This window comes from Cucurbita pepo, chromosome LG01 (assembly GCF_002806865.2).
Source record: "Cucurbita pepo subsp. pepo cultivar mu-cu-16 chromosome LG01, ASM280686v2, whole genome shotgun sequence".
NCBI lineage: Eukaryota > Viridiplantae > Streptophyta > Magnoliopsida > Cucurbitales > Cucurbitaceae > Cucurbita > Cucurbita pepo.
The window spans coordinates 19,306,524-19,325,983 of NC_036638.1; the positions used below are offsets into that span (position 1 = coordinate 19,306,524).

Sequence of the window (19,460 nt, forward strand, 5' to 3'; positions counted from 1 at the left end):
GCGCCATGGTGCCACTGTAGGCGGCCACAGCACTGTCGCAAGTCAAAGAAAAAGGTGCTGTCGCGAAGTTGTTTCGTGGGCAGTGACAGAAAAGGATGTTTTCAACCTCCATTGAAAGGTTTTGAGAGTGATTTGTTGAGTGAATTGTGAGTTTTTTTTTTCTTTTTTTTTTCTTTTTTTTTTCGTATAAAAGTAGGAGAAATTAATTGGAGAAATAAACGAAACATTTCTTATAAGAGTACGGAATCCTCTCTAGCGGGCTCATTTTAAAACCTTATGAATTTGAGTCATTACAAAAGATATCAGAAACAGTACCGAACGCCGTGCAAAGCAGAGAATTGGACTTATCCCACATTAGATGAACGGATATAAAGCTTGAGGAATGACATTCCAGTCATTTTATATGTATATCGAAACAAATAAAGCAAGATTCATGGATCTAGGATGGATTTGGTACAAAGAAAAAGACATAAAAGTCAAAGCTAATTAGGTTATTGATAAAATATAAGAACACACAAGAAAAAGAAATCATAAGGCTGAATTTTTAATGTTTGCTTTTGAATGGATGACTATAAATTTCATGGTGTCGATATAAGTTTCGTAGCAGCTTAGAACTCTACCAAAAACAAAAGCTATATGCTCATCCATTTGAATGGTGGCTCCAGCTACCCACCATTTTTTTTTAATACAAACTACCAAAAACTGACCTAATAATCCAATTCATTTTTTCAATACTTTCTGATTTTTTTTTCTTAACCGAGCGAGATTCGAATGTCTAATTTTTTAATTGAAAGTTAGCTTTAATGATCTAATGGTGTCGAATGGAGAGTCTTCACACATAAATAAAATTACTTAAGAGATAATAGATTTATTAATTTTTTTTGTATTGGATGATGAAAGTCCACCGGCTAATTTAGGAAATGATCATGAGTTTATAATCAAAGAATACTCTCTCCATTGTAGTGACCCAAAAGCAAAGCTGCAAAGCCATAGAACTTATGCTCAAAGTAGATTCCCCAAAGCAAAGCAATGAGAGCTTATGCTCACAGTGGACAATATCATACCATTGTGAAGAATCGTGTTCGTCTGATACCATTTGTCACAATTGCACTATTGATGGCAGCAAACTTGCAATTGTGCGGCACTCCCTTTTCAACGACAAGTGAGTTAAGTCAATTCGTTCTTGCATGCTTGAGTCTCTAGCTTCAATTTAGTCAATTTAGTGTGGGTAAATCTTCATAGGCAGAAATTTATTGAATCAGTGATGACTAGGAAATGACAATGGCGGACATTAATATTTGAGGTGGCAAGAAGATTAATAAAGTCTATAATTAATGAAAGAAAAATTTATATTTATTGCTGCAATGGTATTCCATCTCATATTTCCATTTCCATATTAGATATCCATTGTGAAATTGCATCCACATCATATTTCAATAAAGAAAGAGGGTGGGGAATATGAGGTGACTAGGATTTAGAACACAGCCAGCCAGCCAGCTACTGCAATTTCTTATCCATTTTCATTCTTAAAAAAGTGTTGCAAACTTGGGATCAAGTGGACTGGATAGGCCATTAATGGGATTAATAAATGAAAAGTTTAATTCAATCTCTAATAAAACTCTTGCAAAAAGAAAGAATCAATTGGGCTTCATGGAACCATGCCTTGGAAGTTCCAATAATATCAATTGTTTCTCCTTTGGAGGGCTGTGTTCCAATAATTCAAGCACTGGAGTTGCTTGCTGCTGTTGGGGCATCCGGTTTTGGAAGCTGCTGCTGGTTTGTGGTGGCTGAGTTTTGGTGTGAAGTTGGTAATTCATCATTCCCCACTTTTAATGGAAGTTGATCTTTGCTCTTGCCCCACAGAACCAAGTAAAGGCCTGTAATTATCACAGCTGCTCCAATAACCCTGCAAATGAAATTTCTAAGTGCTTTTCTTTGTAGAAACCCATTTCATTTGCCTACCTACTCAAATCTACCCAATAAATTCTTGGTTGGATAAGGGCATACGGTTCAAAATAACACTTACGAATCTTCACGTAAGTTTAATAAAATAAACCTTAATTACCACCCGAATTAGTGGGGTGGGGTGTTAGGAATCACGAATCTCTACGATGGTATGATATTGTCCACTTTGAGCTTAAGATCTTATGGCTTTGTTTTGAGCTTTCCCAGAAAGTCTCGTACCAATGGAGATGTATTCCTTATTTATAAATCCATGATCATTCCTTAAATTAGTCAATGTGGGACTCTCTCCCGACAATTCTCTACACGGGACCGAATACAGTGTCCTTTTTATATTTGTTATTGCAGAAGAGACATGGGTCAGGATATCAGATAGTAAAAAGTGAGGAGGAAATGTCATTCCGGAGGTAGATTACCTTCCTAAGCGCAGTCTCTCGGCAAATATGAATGAACTTATCACAGCAACTACGACCATGCTGAGAGGATTGAATGCAGTTACAAACACAGGTCCTTTTAGCTTCACCACCACTCCTTGGATATAATAAGCAATTCCAGAGGATATTATTCCCTGCAACATTGATATGGACTTCAGTTTTAGTTTTAAAGGAGAAAATTTAGTTGAGAAATGAAAACTTACACCATAGAGGGCAGCTAAGAGTATGGAATCTGCATGTAAGGCCCATGCGGCTGGATTGTTCCATTCAAATGCTAAAGCTAAAATAGTACTTTCCACAGCTCCAGCCAAGCATATGAAAGTTGTTAGTGTAAGCTCAGCTGGGTATGATCTTATTGTATGCGCCTGTAAGAACCAATGGAACGAGAATTTTAGTCTCTCAATTATGACAAATTATTGCTATAACAATTGGCAAAAGGGAGTTGTACCAGAAGAATGGTGAAGGCTGAGGAACAGATACTTGAAATGGTAATAACAATGGCAGCCTTAACAGGTTCTTGCTTGTTTGCAAGGGTGGAGTAAGAGTGAGGGATGTGGTTCTCTTTTGTCCAAGGCAAATTCAACATGGGTCCTTTTAAAAGAGTCATCATCATTGCTCCTCCTACTGTCACTAAAGTGCCTAAAATCTTCGCCTGGCTTCGTAATCTTCTAATATTCACCTTCTCCATTCTTGAAAACAGAACATAATGATCACAAATTAGACAAAAAAAATGGATGTATGTGCGTGTATTAAGTGTTTGTGTACAGATAAGTACCTGCAAATCCAAGCCATTAGAAACGCAAAGGCAGGAAGAATATTACACATGGCAGTTGCAAAAGTTGCAGTGGTGTATTTAGTACCAGAGTAAATCAAGCTCTGAGCTATTACAGGCCTGTGAGAGAGAAATGGAGCTTAAGTTTCAGTATTATAATAGTTATGCAGGATAGTCACATTGCGGTCGAATTCTTACTCGAGCAATCCCAGTAGAAGGATCTTGCCGAAGATCCTAAGAGTCATCTTTGGTCTTATTTTCCTGCCATTGAAATGGGGTCATGATGATTAAAGGCTAAACAAAATATAGCATAAAGAGAGAGAGAGAGAGAGAGTGAGAGAGAGAGGAAAATAATACCTGTCCAAGACAAAGGCAAAAGGAGCAACAACAATGGCACCAATAGAGTAACGATAAACAATGGTAACAAGTTGGTTCATTCCTTGGTTTAGAGCAGCCTTGGAGATAATAGACATTCCTGCAGAAGCGAATCTTAGTGCAATTGCTCCCAAATATGGCTTTACCTTCTCAAACATTTGACCTTCTTGCCCCATCTCTCCCTCTCTCTCCCTCTCTCTCCCTCTCTCCCTCTCTCTAAGTGTGTGATAATAGGAAAGATTCACAACAAAAGCAGAAGTTTCAGCATGCTTTTTATAATGGATTTATGTCATCATCAAACATTAAATGTCTTGGAATAGCCTCTTTGTTTTAAGTTTATATTTCTTTGGAGAATTGGTTCGTAAATCACATCATCAATATCCTTCTAGATAAAGCATTTATCCTGAGTTGAGATTATCAGTTAACTAAACAAGGGAATCAAAATGAAATTTGCCAACAGTAGTGTTGAAAAAGGTTCATCATAATCGTATTATATTAAAATCACCTTTTAATCAACTTTGTGATGTTGAGAGTGGTAAACACTGTAGGAGATAGATATGTTCTTGAGAAGCACATCTAGTTCAAGTATTTGAATATGGTGGGTAATGGTAAAAGTATAAGAATTTGACAAAGAGGTGAAGCTCGATATATTTAAAACTACTGAGTTGTCCTCAACTGTCCACAAAGAATAATTACGACAAAAAGTTGCATGNAAAAAAAAAAAAAAAAAAAAAAAAAAAAAAAAAAAAAAAAAAAAAAAAAAAACAAGTACATATATAATCTAGATATTCAAAATAATTTCTTAAAAATGTTCGTGCATATCAAATTTATTTTCAATCAAGATTGTGATGAAGGGGCATAATTATTAAACTTTTCAAATAAAAATTACAAATAGGAACAATAGGAATATATAATTTTGAGAATAATTTCGTGTTTCGGTATTTCTTAATAGCTAGTAATAAAGTGGATGGAAAATAACGGGCTATTCGATGCTTATTGAGAATAAATGTGACATAAAGTTGAAAAAACTTTTAAAAAAATTAATATAAAAAACTATAAGTACTAATACAAAATATCACATAAAAAATTTAAATCTGATTCCGTAGAGTGAAAGATAACATTTAAATAGCCTAACTTTACCTGCAGTGATTTTGATTTGATTTAAAATGAAAGAAAGAAACCAAAGACAACTTATTCTTCTATATTTTAAGGATAATCCTATAATATTTAACATAGGGATAATTTAATATTTTATATAATAAATAGCCACCATAATTGAAGTGATCAACTTCAAAGTATTTTGAGTTCACTTTTAAATTAACAAATATTATGATTAAGATAAACCCACCTAAAATTTGATAAACCTCAATTTTTAAAATAAACTCGCTCGTACCTTGTTAGCTTTTTCTCATATTCTGCAAAAATGAAACTTCTTTCTGCACTTTTAAAATATGCCACACTGCCACTATCTCCTGCAATTCTACTTTAAAATAAAATTGTTAAAAAATTCATTTATTATATCATCATTTCCTGCAATTTCTCATTTTTTAAGATAAAAATGGGCAAATAGTTTGGTGGAAAACTATAGTATTTTAAAGAAACCATACTAATCCATTTCCTCACGGTCTAATCAAAGTTTATTTTTTAAATTCAGACAGTTTGTTTATTTTTTCTCAAATATATTTAAATTCTTAACAAATTTTTCACGAACAAAAATTAAATTTAAAAAAAAAAAAAAAAAAAAAAAATCAAAACTTTGGTTGAGTTTTGAAAACACATAAGGAAACAAAAACAAAATAACGAAATTTATAAGTAAAAATAGTAAAGTCAAAAATATTTCTAATGGCTTAAAATTATTGTTCAAACTCTTACCAAGATTTTAACGGTTTGGTACAATTGAGTCCTATGTACAACCTTTTAGCACTAAAACAAACAAGCAAACCAAAAATCTCTACGGTAATTTTAAATTTTCAGATTTGAACAGTTGCGAGGAAAAGAAAAACAAAAAATAATCATTTAAAACAATCAAAATGATCCCAACGAAATCCTCAAACTCTAGAAATCAGAAGGGGCAGAAAAAGGTCTAAAATCACATGCACGTTCAAACTCTTTATAAATATTATCAACTAAACTATATTATAAATTCAGTCCATTTGAGTTTTGAAAAGAGTTACTCTCAAAACTTAGGATAGTTTCAATTAAATCTCTAGCCATTGAATTATGCTTCTATTAAATCATTTTTATAATATATTAATGAAATACTGAAATGACATGTTCATATTGTCTTAGTTGAACGAACATGTCAGACCATTATTCCATTAAACATATCAATGATATTGATTCAATAAAATAATAATTCAAAATTGGGTGACATGATAAAACTTTTTTGAAGTTTAAAAATAAACAAACAAGATGCTGCAATATTATAGACTATAAATAAATGGATACTCTACAATATAAGATCCCAAAACCCCCCAACAAAGAACAGTAGCAGAACAATAGGTGAAGTGAAAGATCATCTTCTACAGTGAAGCAAGCAATTTTCCTTTTGGCTTAGTGTGAGAACATAAATATTACAGACATGAAGATTCTTTATACTTACAGTGCAAGTTGATCCCAAATTAGCCTTTGAGTGGAGAAAGTGCCGCTGTGGAATCAGAAATTTCTGGCGAAGTCAAAAATCAATATAATAAGAGAACAGATACAGTTCATTTCCATTTATCACCTAATTAAAGAGAGGAGAAAATGAAAATATGAGCATTGAAAATTAAAAATGCAATCCCTCTCAGCTTCCACAAGGGGACGTGTGATTCCTCAGGCATTCTGTGGAAATTCCAATTCTGATGAAAGCGTAGAAGGCCTTTATAATTGCAATCCATCTCAGACTCTCTAAATGGACCTGTAGATAACAAAACATCATTATCAAATCATCCCATTACAATTAACAGGTAGGTATTTTGTGTGGATGAAAACGACAGATAGCCCTGATAAAGTGCATGAAAAACAACATTAAGTAATGGAAGTGGGTCTGCATCTGCAAAATAAATTCAAAAAAAGAAGTCTTACCTCAGCACTGCTTTCAAGAATATGAGAGATTAAAGAAGTTGTAGTATCCAAACAGCAGATGCAAATCAGAATATGAGAATATAATTTTTGTTTGTCAAGAAATCCGAACAGCAGATACAAATTATAACTTTTGGTGAGAACGGCCAAGAGTGAGAATTATTTTCTAACAAATTTACGTTGATCATTAATTTTATTGCATTGAGCAGAATGCACCGAGACTGCATACAGCCTCCCATAACAAGTTACTCAACAGAAACATATGCAGAAAAAATGCATAGAAACTACAGGTTTTAGGACAATATAATGTTTACATTTAATCGTTGGATTTGTTGTGAATTGCTTACTAAAGGAATTCGGAGGGACTTCAATGGGAGACGTGATAGGGTCACACTGAAGAACTACTAATGTAAGTCTCAGTTTCCAACTAAGATGTATATTGGAGTCACCATTTGTCTGTGTTTTCAACAAGGAAGTAACTTTTTTCCCTTTAGAAGTTACCAACGATTAGAAGCCAATGAGTAAGACTTGAAAGTAAATAAGCATCAAATATGTAGCATGCCTTCCCAGAGCAAAGTATCAGCCGCCTGTTACCTTCTTGACGATCAGAGTGCAGATTTTGGTCCTTGATAAGGCGCTTAATCTAGTCCCATACTTGTCAAAACCTGAGTGGTTTCTTACATCATCAAACTAAGATAGATTGTATCTACAATCTTTATGATGAAGAAGGTTTCTGGGGAGACATCACAATGAGAGGTTTTCAAAGTTCCCTGTGAATCTGGAGATAGAGCGTAAAATTGAATAAAGATTCTGCTGAACAAGTCAATTCAAGAAAATTTGAATTTTTTTAATAACTTATTAATTAACTCACTTGACGCCTCAGAACATCGAAGTAATTAACTGAAGTTGAAGCATTCACAACTTGCCAATTGCATTCTTGGATTTGCTTCCTAAGAGTAGGATCCATCTCAGGTGTAAGCAAAGGGTTGTCATCACTCTTCTGGCACAATGTTCAATGAAATCTATATCAGCCAAATATCCAAATTAAACCAACTCAACTCCCAAAATGCAGGTTCCTAATTAAGAATACACCAATGAGGTAATAAAAGATAAGCTAATTTTTCAGAACTCCAAAACGAAAAATCTCAGGGCACTATTTTAACCACGAAGAACATAAAATTTCAGTGACTCAGCAAGCCAATTGCCAACTGAAAAGGAGAGAGGGGAAGCACAACAGACTTTTATATAATTAGAAAGGGTAAAACAATTAAAAATATTGGAAGGTCACAAGCACCAAGTTAACCTTTCATACATAAAAGAAGGTGATTCTCACAACAATCGCAATAGTAAAGTAGAAAGAAAAAATATGGATAGAGATTGTGCTGATCTGGAAGTAAAGAGGAAAGGAAATTCTTTAACGAAATACCTGAAGAAAACGCTCCAATCTTGCCATCACCACAAGTCCTGTTTGTCGCAGCCACTTTGATTCTCCTCTAATTAAGAACTGATCAAATATACCTGAGCCCCATAAGCATAATCACCAAATTGAGCTTCCTACATTACCATTGCGTTGGGGTTATCCATTAAATAACCAACTCAAATCCAAGAACGCCAAACTTGAAAGAGAGCTGCAGACAGGATTGGAATGTGAGAAAGGCCAGCAAACTAGCGCTAGGAAATTTACAAAATGCATAAACCAAGAATACAACGAGAAGGATATCCCCCGGTAGGACAATACTCTTTAGTGCTATCATAGTAATGTAAAAGTCTATAGTGCAATAAACAAAATCACAAGGCAAGAATTTCTTGGTATTCATTCCATCACAACAAGCAATGAACATATTTCAGCCACAAGTCAAGCTCAAAAATGGAGCATCAGGCAGGAGCATTGTCATCGATGATAAATGGAAACGCAAAAGAAATGGCTTGTGAAATATGTAAATATCTTTTCCATTACCTGTTGATAACATGATCAAGAGGACAGTACTGTGTGTCTATGGCTGAAGAACTGTGTGTCTATGGCTGAAGAACTGTGTGTCTATGGCTGAAGGTGCCTCTTTCAACATTCTGTCTACTTAGTCTGGCATGGTTACCTTTCACTAACTATATACATGCTCAAGACGGATCAAAACGGATCTGAGGGTCTGAGTGGGACGGCTCTCAGACAGAAATCCGGACATTTTCCACATCCCCCAAAAAAAATCCCGATCAAGATCAGCTTCCGAGAATCCATTATGTGCAAGGTCCAACTCATCAGGAATTTTCCTTTCTTCCAATCCCAAGGGATCCAACTTGGATTTCATGTGACCATTAACCTGATATACTCCCACAATCAACAATAAACGCATACTCTCTTGAGAAACTATCCCATGACTCATCAACACTAGTAGTATCAGCATCCCAAGCTCTTTGAACTTCCTCCAAGTAGACACTGTTAGTTATATCTAAGAAGCTATCAGTAAGCCTAGAAAGCGGAACAAGACGTGGGCCTGGAGAGCCTTTAGCTCTTGATTTAAGAAGTGTGGAATCGGAGTATCGATTTTGAGATGTACTGATCCTTGATCTCCCAACATATGATCCTCGGCAATATGCTTCCATTAATGGCAAGTTTTGCTACAGCAGAGTTTTCTCTAAACCTCCTCAAAGTTTGCGTACTAGTTTATCAGAAAAATGAGTCAAATCTGAACTTCTTGGAGCTAATACCCAAAGATACCCATCATTCCTCTCTCACTAATGAGAAAGCAAAAGCTTAGGATTAGAGAATCAAATAAAACAGCAAGAAGAAGAACACGCAACTAAATATAAAAGAATGACATTCTAGAAATTTGTGTTCGAAAAAACTCATAAACAATAACAAATTAAGACGCTGAAAAGAGGGGGGGAAATGACAAATAAGATTTACAAAAAATAACATGAACGACAAAGTAGTGAACTAAAACAGAACGATCTTCCTCCCACTGCAGAAAAATTGAGCACTACAATCATTTATAGAAATAATAAAAGTTAAACAAAACAGAATTAGAAAGGAGTATAAACTATAAACTATAATCTGTAGACTCCTAAAAGAACTCTCGCATCAAGATATAATGAAACGATGTTCAGAAGAAACTATTCTGCAGGTTGTAAAACACTCCTGCCAAAGTAACGTCGTAAAAACTAGCTAATTAGAAAATTAGTCTATTAGCTCTATAAAACCAGAAACAGAACGAACACAAAAGAACAAACAATTACTGCAACCGTCTGGAAAAAGTTGAGTTCATCAGATTGCAATGCATTCAAAACACGAACAAACAAAAAGGACCGGATCGAAGACGAACATGTAACACGCTGAGAATAACAAGTTAACAAACAAACAAACAAACATTCGACAAAAACAAGGTTCTCGTAATGGAATTCCACAATAATATAGCATCAGGAAGAGTGAAAAACCTCAGAACAAGTTAACAGAAATCAAAAAACGTTGAAATGCATAGATAAACTCCGAATCGCGAACGAGAAATTCGCCAACCACCAGAAAAAAGAAACGTGCAACTGTAAGAATCTGTGACGAAAAAAGAAGAGAAGTGGAAGAAGGATTACCAGAGAGCGATGAGCAAATGACATTTTCCTTTTTGTGCAGTGATATCCTGTTAAAACTTTAATGGAGTTTTAACAAATCCCAATGTCAGGATTCAGGAACGCGCGAAAGTTAATATACGCATCCTTGTTAACTTTCAGAAGCATCATAAAATTTAAATGCAAACTCAATTTAATAAATTAAGGCGATTGTAGTTCAACTTCTATGATTTAAAACTCATGATCCATATTTAAATAAAAAACATTATTTAATTTCAATATGAGAAGGATTAAGTCATATTCTAATATTATAGTGACATATTAGAAGTTTGAATTATTAGTACTCCCCTATTTTTTATAATATTTAACGTCATTTATTTAAAATAATGAATTGAACTATAAACATAAATAAATAAATTTAAATTTAAAGATAAAATTTACCCTTTGATATAAAATTTTATAAACTTCCATTCAACCGTTTGACCTCTTAATCGAATGTGTATTAACTGATTAAATTTTTGTTAACAAATCAACAAAAATCGTCTTATATTAATACTTTTTAATAGCTAAAATATTCCCTCCGTTATCGTTCTTGCAACATTGATACAAACATATTTTATAAATCTAATTTTTCTTAAGCTCAAACATAGATGAAAAGTGAAGCTCAAACATAGATGAAAAGTGAGGATTTAAAAGCTTTAACTTTCGACAAAAAAATATGATATTTGAACTATATTTAACTCGGCCACATATACTTTTGCATAGTTGTATGACTCAATCACCTAAGTATAAGGTGTATTTGGCGTGCATATTGTTAATATAATGTCATTTCAAGTAAACTTGATTCAATCGTTATTAACATGATCATAGATGACCATGGCTCAATCCTTTGTTTCTTGAACATCAGCAACAACAATAACATTTCATGAACGCTTTTTCGAACTTCCAAACTCGTGGAATGGAAGCAATTAAACAGTTGCCATTGTAGACAATCCGGAGGACTCTATATTCCAGTTCTACAAATGATGAAAATCGTTTACCTTCTTTTGTTTCTAACTTACCTAAACTAACTTTCTTGTTGCTGAAACATTGGGTTTCTTAATTAAGAAATGATCACATCCAAATCGCAAACAGAGATGGAAGACCTACTTAACACCTTCACTGCAATCTCATGCTTTGTATCAAAGGCAAATTATGGAACCGAATGGTCAGCAAATGGCAAATTCTTTTAATTTAACGTGTAAATAGAAGAATTTAATCCTCAACTTCAAATTCAAACCAAACAACCTACACATAGCTTCTGGTTTTTATATAGGAATTGGCCTATACATATCTTGAAAGGAATCCCACAATCAAGGACTAAAAAAAACTCAAACCTACCGCTACTAGATATTGTTCGTTGTTGCCCATTACATATCTCCGTCAGCTTCACGGTTTTAAATCGCGTCTACTAGACTAGTTTCTAGGAGCCTACAAATTTTATCAAGCATTCTAGCAAAACTGACCACCACAAGGTGACTACAAGACTAGTTTCTAGGAGCCTACAAATTTTCTCTTCTAGGGTTTATTTCTGAAAAATGGGTCTCAAGTGTTGAACAAAACTGTTTATGAAACCACCAAGATGTGTAGATAATGAAACCAAGCGTAAACAAGTTGTACAACATACAAATTCATGGGTTGAAGAAGATCATTGCGGTCCAGGAAAACTGCAATCAATTCCGGAGCTAGACAACTACTACAACAATTTCAGTTTAAGGGGCAAACCAAAAACAACCCAGAAGATTAAAAGAAAAGGCTCATTAAACAATATCAAGGTCTTCAAAAAGAATGCAGGTGGTATCCTGTATCCTCCCAACCAAAACGGCACAAATAAAACAAAACAGGACTCACTACTGCTTCCCACTAAAGTTCAAAAAGTGCTGAAAATACCGAAAAAAAAAAAGAAAAATCAATCTCACAATATTGCTTAGTAGAAGAAACCAAGCACTTTACCACCAACGTTCTTTCTTCGGGCCTCTTCGTGGTCCATGATTCCCGCAGAAGTTGTCAACACAATGAAACCAAACTGTAAACAGTCGAATATAATTGTCATAAAAGTTTGGATTAGGCAAAAACTAATAAATCGTAAGCATAATACTAATTAAATAAGCAGTCTCAGAGTAAGTAGAATACCTGTCTCGAGGGAAGCAACCGTGCAGTCCAACCTTCAATCTCCTTGACACCAATATCAAAACGAGGACTGATGACACCACATTTGTTGAGTCTCCCATTCAGTTCAACAACAATTTTCCCTGACCTATGATCGTCAACGTACTCAAACTCACCAATGTATCCTAAAACAACGAAATTTAGAACAAAATAAAGTCATGCAGGTTTAAGGTGCAAATAAAAAGAACTGGTGTGAACTTCTTGACATTTACCATGCTTTTGCATGACATTAAGAAACTTGATGATAACTTTAGAAGATGGCCTTATCATGACCTGGCGCTTCCCACGTTTCTCAGCATTATACATGCTTTTAAGAGCATCATTCAGAACACTCACGCGAACCATTGTTACTGCAAATATTAAAATCCCCAAAGTGAAATGCAAGAAAGACTATAAAATCACATTATCGTCCATGACAAACTATCAGGTGCCTCTCTAAGATCCGAAAAACATATATAACAACTAACAACAAACATACGAAAAACAAACTATCAGCCGCCTATATTTCTAATGAGTATCATTAAACATACCAAAAAAAATGATATAAAATAAAACAGCAAGCATCCAAGCAACCCTTACATCAGTAAAGAAAGGAGAAAGGCGCGTTGACTAGTGTCTATAACCCGAAAACAAAAACAAAAAATACAGAACAGTCATAAACTCGCAGAATTCGAACTTTAAAAGTGAAACAGCAAAAATTTCCCACTCTCTAGCGTATAAATCATGAAAAACAGAACACTTCCTGATTCAGTACCCTGACGATTAACATGAAAAAATATATATACTAGCAGATCAATCTTGGCGTATATAAAGCTACATTGATATGAATAAAGACTCTAAATACTTACGGCAATTGCAGAGGCGACTTCGAGAAGTCCGACGAGTAGGGGCGGGAACTAGGGCTTCTTTCCAGGGTTCAAGCGGAGAGAAGAGAGAAAGCAGGAAACCCTAACGTATTTATAGTAAGTTTAATTAAATAGATTTGGTTTTCGGCTTCTTTCCGAACCGGGTCTCGTCAATTAGGCCCGAGCGTCGAACGTGTATATCTTCAAATTATGGGCCCAGGCCCAGGCCCATATCTCGTCCCGAATTTATTTGAATATAATTTTCGGTATTTTATTTTTAAATTTTGGAAAAATATAAATTGGAGGCAAATTAAAAAAAATTCCCCAAAAAAGTATATGATTTATTACCATAAATGATGCATAAATTATAAGGTATTTTCCAAAATTATTTATTTTTTCCAAAGGAAAATCGGATAGTTTTCACTCACTAGCAACACGTAGTGGGACCCAAACAATACCGACCGCTACTATTATGTGGAGCCAAATAATTGGTGGAATGTTCGGTTTTTTAGCCGTCTGGGTGATATTATCAATCGCCCCCACCCCAGGGTGAATGGCTTCCACAATTATTATTATTTTATAATTTATAATATATATTAGTTATTTTTTTAATATTAGCAGTCGAATCTCTTAGGCCTTCCGCGGTACAGCCCTCGTTTCCCATCCCATCGTCTTCCTCTCTTCACTCACGCTTCTATCTTCTTTATCGTCTCGTCTGTGGAAGCCCTAAATTTTCTCAACTTTTCTCGCCCTTTCTTTCGCTTTCTCGGAAAAATGGTGAGCTTTTCCTCTTCTTTTCCCTTTTCGATTCATTTATCTGGCTTAGTTTTGTTGATTATTGTTCTTTTTTTGCCATTACTTAATTTGTTTGTTTATTTTTCTCTTCTATGGTTTTCTATTCGATCCTTGGAGTTCTTGGCTGTTTTGAAACGGAATCCTTGTAAATCGCTGCATCGATTGATTTGTTGTTCATTTTGGTCCGCTTGTTTAGTGTTTCAATGGCCTTAGATTGTTGATTATATTGAATACCATGCATTGTTAGCGAGTGGCTAAAAGCATTGGCCACCGTTGATGTAAATCGACTTAGTACATTCTCGTACATTGATCCCTGTTTTCACTGGGACCTTGTGTTGTGACTTCACTTTAAATCCTTTAGTTTATTATTATTTTTAATATTTTCCCCTGCCCGTTAATGATGATAATTATGAGATGTTTGCTTCATCTCAGTGGTTTAAACATTGGTATTTTTGTTGATGGATATAATTCTTATATTGAGATATTTTGCATTGTGTTACCTGAAAGTGTATGATGATTTATCACAAATTTATATAATTTGGAAACCTTCTATTGACGAAGTTGGAAAAGAAGACTGAAGGGTGTTGGATTGGAAAGGAAAACATCTATTTAACTATTTAAATATAGGTTTATCATCATCGGTCCATCTCATTTTGGTATGGTCATTGTCAAAACTCCTTCATGAATCTAAGTTATTTCACTTTGGGATAGTCCATGAGTCGCCCTCTTCTCCCTCATGTTGTTCATCCTTTGTGATTTTCCTTTTATTTCTTAGTTTGCTTCTCCCTTATCACCATCACCATTAGCGTGTGTTTGTTAGGAAATGGGGATAGGACGCTTGTTGGCATAGACTATAGAGCTAAGCATCATATTTGAAGGTGTGATTTGTTTCGGAGTTAAAACTTGTGGCTCTAGAGTTTCAGGGAGGAGCTGGTTAAAATTGTTCTCCTAAACACTCGAGACTAGGGTCACTGTTGGGTACAATGGCAATAAGAAATGAGTATTGAGAAAAGGTCAGAGGATTAAATCCCCCCTGCATTCCATCTCAAAGTTAGGTTTTCTCTCTCCCTACTCCTATCATACTGTAATAAAGTTAGGTTTCTTACAAAAGAATAAAATAAGGAAAAAAAGAGTCGGGAGTTTTACCAAAGGGCTGTTCATACTGTAATAGAACTTCTATAAAAAAGAAACTAGGATCAGATCCCTCTTGCAGGTGCATTGTTATATGAACTTGATTTCTGGGGGCTCTGTTCGTTCAGATGATTTTCATGTGAGTGTTTATTAGAATAACATGATATTAACAACAATGATGAAGACTCCTTGGTAGGGGAAACTCGAGTGGAAGTTAATTGTGAGCTAACCAAAAAACTAGCTCAAAAGTTTGATCCCCAAGCCTACGTGTTGGTAGGGGATTCCCCAAACACTTTGGTGAGAGATTGATGTTTAGTGTTATGCCCTATTCCCCACAGAATGGCGAAGTGAAAAGGATTAGCTGAAAAGATCCTCAAAGAAGAAATCAATTGATGACAAGGACTGGTGTATCATGAAGAGTAGGGGAATGATTTGAAGTCTAGGCCTCCAGAGCCCCTTACATTCCATCTCAAAGTTCTCATGGGACATCTGTAGACCTTATAAGTCAACTTTGGCCCGCATTGTTTTTCCTTGAAAAAAAAAATGGATATGCCTATCATCAAATAAAAAGCTTATTCAATTATGAAAAGGATGTTTTATATAGTTAACTTCCGCAGGAAATAAAGATTTATTATGTACAGATAAAACTTCATCTTATTAACTCATGCGAAGATTGAAAAATATAGATTAGACTTATTAGACTTCTGAAAATTTCACCAACGAAAAAGATTATTTCTAGGGGGCTAGTTTGGATGCATATTTCTCTCTATGGAAATCTGAGGCAGATTCTTCGTTTAAAGAACTGAAAGCTTGGAAAACATTGAGTGACTTTGGGTCTTTAAAGCCGTTGGTGATAGTATCCTAATGGATGTTCATTAGGGTTTCTGAAGAAAATAGGACTTCATAATTTACATTTCTAAATCAATTTATCACAGGCAAATGCAGCATCAGGGATGGCTGTGCATGATGATTGCAAGCTTAGGTTTCTGGATTTGAAGGCAAAAAGAACCTACCGTTTTATAGTTTTCAAGATTGAGGAAAAGCAGAAGCAAGTCGTGGTGGAAAAGCTTGGCAAGCCATCTCAAAGTTATGAGGACTTTGCTGCCAGCCTACCTGCAGATGAATGCCGATACGCGGTCTATGATTTCGATTTTGTGACTGAAGAGAATTGCCAGAAGAGCAGGATTATATTCATTGCCTGGTAAATTTACTACAAACGATTCCTCACTCATTTTATGAATCTGCATTCTAACTCATCATCTACCAACTGCGATGTTTGAAGGTCTCCTGATACATCAAGGGTGAGAAGCAAGATGATATACGCAAGCTCCAAGGACAGGTTCAAGAGGGAGTTGGACGGCATTCAAGTGGAGCTACAAGCAACTGATCCTACTGAGATGGGGCTTGATGTTATCAGAAGTCGGTCTGGCTTGTAGGAGGATTTGGCCGGCGAGTCATTGTGATGCAGAGCTGATGTTAATTACGTAAAATGTTCATAGATTGTGGGCTCGAAACTTGCTTTTATGCTATATGATATTGGCTTGTTCTTGAAAAGTTTCACCTAAGAGTTGTAAGGATGACTGGTTTTTTTGGCTTTCGTGGATTTAGTTGGTTGGATATTTTAAATGTGGCTGTGGGGTTATACCGCCGATTACTTATGCAGGGTAAATATGGATCAATGCCCGTTTGAGTATGTGAGTTTGGTTTTATGAAGAGAACCACTAGGAATAATTTGAGCAATCATTTTCGAGTTTCATGTGTTCCATATTTTCTTATCCAAATCATTTCATGATTTCGTGTCATGACTTGCTATATCCTTGTGTAGGCATACGTTTTCTGTGGATCTCTTCCAGTTCATGAATTTAAGGGTGGGATGCTTATTTCAATGGGTTTCGTTTAATGTCTAGTAAGTTATTGAACTTTTAACGTAACGTTTTATGCCCGTTAGAATTTTGAATAAACTAGTTAGGATTTGGTTTGAAAATTGCTAATTTATACATGTGCCGAGCAAATCCATCTGAACATCCAAACAAGTAAATTCATTTATAATTTGTAACAAATCGTTTCTAAATTTCGAATTTTAATATTTTTGGAAACTTATTTATTTACTTAAAGTAATGTGTTACTTATTGTTATTATAATAGTTTTATCTATTTTAATGTCAATTAAGGGTCTATAGCTCAGTGGTAGAGCATTTAACTGTAGATCAAGAGGTCACCAGTTTGAACCCGTTGGCCCCTTTAATATTGTTTTTGCACGGACTATCCACATCATCGATGTGAGTTTTTTTAATTTAATTAACCAAGAGTCCATAGCTGCATTTGATTGCAGATAAGAGGTCACTATTTTTAACTTGGCTGTGGCTTTTTATGTTCTTGCACTGACTACGTCTAAATCGACATGGTTCTTTTTTATTTAATAAACCAAGAAACCATAACTCAGTGATAGAACATTTCAAGAGGTCACCGTTTTATATTCTTGCACTATGTCCAAGCATTTGACTTCAGATTAAGAGGTCACTAGTTTTAACTCGGTTGTGATCTTTTATGTTCTTGCACGGACTACATCTAAATCGACATGGTTCTTTTTTATTTAATAAACCAAGGATCCATGACTAGTGATCGCTGCAGTTCTTATAGCCAATGACTTATCAAGAGGTCCCATTGGGCCCAGTCTTGCACTATGTCTAAACCCGTTGAGCCTCACCAATTGGGCTTAGTCTTGCACTATGTCCAAATTGACTTGATTCTTTTTTATTTAATCAACTAAGGATCTAGGATCTATAGCTAAGTGGTAAAGCATTTGACGGTAGATCAAGAGGGTTCAAACCCAGTTGGACCCTTTTTATGTTCTTGCACAAATTTTGTCTAAATCGACATGGTTTTTTCTTATCTTATAGCCAATGACTTATCAAGAGGTCATTGGTTCGAACCCAGTTGGGCCCTTCTATGTTCCTGCACGGACTATGTCTGACATGGTTTTTTCTTATTTAATCAACCAAGGGTCCATAGCTCAGTGGTAGAGCATTTGATTGCAGATCAAGAGGTCACCGATTCAAACCCGGTTGGGCCCTTTTATGTATTTGCACGTCATCCACATCGACATGGCTCTCAGTGGTAAGCATAGTCTAGATGGACATTCTTTTTTATTTAATTAATCAAGGGTCTATAGCTCAGTGGTAGAGCATATGTTTTTGCACGGCCACTCATTGGTAAGCATAGTATGTCCACGTCGACATGATTCTTTTTTATTTAATCAACCAAGGGTCCATAGCTCAGTGGTAGAGCATTTGACTGCAGATCAAAAGGTCATCGGTTGGGCCCTTTTATGTTTTTGCACGCCGTCCACATTGACATGATTCTTTTTTATTTCATCAATCAAGGATCCATAGCTCATTGATAAGCATAGTATGTCCACATCAACATGATTCTTTTTTATTTTATCAACCAAGGGTCCATAGCTCAGCGGTAGAGCATTTGACTGCAGATCAAGAGGTCACCGGTTTGAATCCGGTTGGGCCCTTTTTATATTTTTGCACACCGTCCACATCCACATGACTCTTTTTTATTTAATCAACTAAAGGTCCATAGCTCAAGCGGTAAGCATACTATGTCCACATGGACATGATTCTTTTTTATTTAATCAATCAATCAAGGATCCATAGTTCATTGGTAAGTCTTTGCCACATTGATATCAATCAAGGGTCCATAACTCAGTGGTAGAGCATTTGACTGCAGATCAAGAGGTCACCAGTTCAAACCTGGTTGAACCTTATTATGTTTTTGCACACCGTCCACATTATTCTTTTTTATTTACTCAACCAAGGGGTCCATAATTTTCTAACACAAGGTTGCTACAAACCACCATTTGTGTCTCACACACCAAAGATGTGTTTGTCGATAACCAGTTGACTACTTAAGATTGGGATTTCAAAAGATATAGACATAGAGAGAGACAGAGAGAGTAAGCATTTTCTATTTATTTATTTTCTCGGACAACCCATTTTTTAGAACAANAAAAAAAAAAAAAAAAAAAAAAAAAAAAAAAAAAAAAAAAAAAAAAAAAAAATCTAACAAATAGTCTTTTATTAAATAATAACCTTAATATTTATGAACAGCCTAGATCATGAATTAATACAATTATAAAATTACTGTAAGGTTGAATTGCTAAATAATAATTGACATTTACTCTTAGATAAAAATTCGTACTTAAACCTTTGTTATACTAAAAAAACACAATTACAAAATTTTTAAAAATAAGAATAAATCAATACAATGTTCCAACCAATTTAAGTGGACTCACAAGCATAAAATCTTAGGA

General features: G+C 35.0%; 3 protein-coding genes and 3 non-coding genes across 13 annotated transcripts; 4 read left to right on the forward strand and 2 right to left on the reverse strand.

The window, feature by feature from the left end:
- Positions 1–1,335: 1,335 nt before the first annotated feature.
- LOC111796263 (WAT1-related protein At2g39510-like) lies at positions 1,336–10,245 on the reverse strand. Of its 8 annotated transcripts, none has more exons than XM_023679029.1 (14): positions 10,186–10,244; positions 8,564–9,336; positions 8,033–8,160; positions 7,478–7,606; positions 7,201–7,384; positions 6,146–6,442; positions 4,937–5,026; positions 3,526–3,643; positions 3,367–3,429; positions 3,172–3,288; positions 2,845–3,085; positions 2,600–2,761; positions 2,379–2,530; positions 1,339–1,906 (listed from the first exon to the last, which is right to left on the reverse strand). In XM_023679029.1, the coding sequence occupies exons 8-14, from the start codon at positions 3,639–3,641 to the stop codon at positions 1,720–1,722; spliced, it is 1,038 nt and encodes a 345-aa protein (XP_023534797.1). In that variant the 5' UTR covers positions 3,642–3,643; positions 4,937–5,026; positions 6,146–6,442; positions 7,201–7,384; positions 7,478–7,606; positions 8,033–8,160; positions 8,564–9,336; positions 10,186–10,244; the 3' UTR covers positions 1,339–1,719. The 8 variants fall into 8 exon arrangements, with proteins under 8 accessions (XP_023534794.1, XP_023534797.1, XP_023534796.1 ...); XM_023679028.1 differs by having other exon boundaries at positions 7,478–7,603; positions 8,033–8,234; XM_023679031.1 differs by having other exon boundaries at positions 4,937–5,015; positions 8,033–8,234.
- A 1,561-nt stretch (positions 10,246–11,806) lies between these two features.
- Positions 11,807–13,347, reverse strand: LOC111796349 (40S ribosomal protein S15a-1). Its single transcript, XM_023679035.1, has 4 exons — positions 13,218–13,347; positions 12,582–12,719; positions 12,334–12,494; positions 11,807–12,226 (listed from the first exon to the last, which is right to left on the reverse strand). Exons 2-4 carry the CDS (start codon positions 12,712–12,714, stop codon positions 12,128–12,130), a joined length of 393 nt encoding a protein of 130 aa, XP_023534803.1. The 5' UTR covers positions 12,715–12,719; positions 13,218–13,347; the 3' UTR covers positions 11,807–12,127.
- A 475-nt stretch (positions 13,348–13,822) lies between these two features.
- On the forward strand, positions 13,823–16,896 carry LOC111796365 (actin-depolymerizing factor 2). Its single transcript, XM_023679036.1, has 3 exons — positions 13,823–13,991; positions 16,076–16,341; positions 16,423–16,896. The coding sequence occupies exons 1-3, from the start codon at positions 13,989–13,991 to the stop codon at positions 16,574–16,576; spliced, it is 423 nt and encodes a 140-aa protein (XP_023534804.1). The 5' UTR covers positions 13,823–13,988; the 3' UTR covers positions 16,577–16,896.
- A 1,245-nt stretch (positions 16,897–18,141) lies between these two features.
- Positions 18,142–18,213, forward strand: TRNAC-GCA. Its single transcript has one exon. It is a non-coding gene; the product is annotated as a tRNA-Cys (tRNA).
- A 377-nt stretch (positions 18,214–18,590) lies between these two features.
- On the forward strand, positions 18,591–18,662 carry TRNAC-GCA. Its single transcript has one exon. It is a non-coding gene; the product is annotated as a tRNA-Cys (tRNA).
- Positions 18,663–18,841: 179 nt separating this feature from the next.
- Positions 18,842–18,913, forward strand: TRNAC-GCA. Its single transcript has one exon. It is a non-coding gene; the product is annotated as a tRNA-Cys (tRNA).
- The last annotated feature ends 547 nt before the right edge of the window (positions 18,914–19,460 follow it).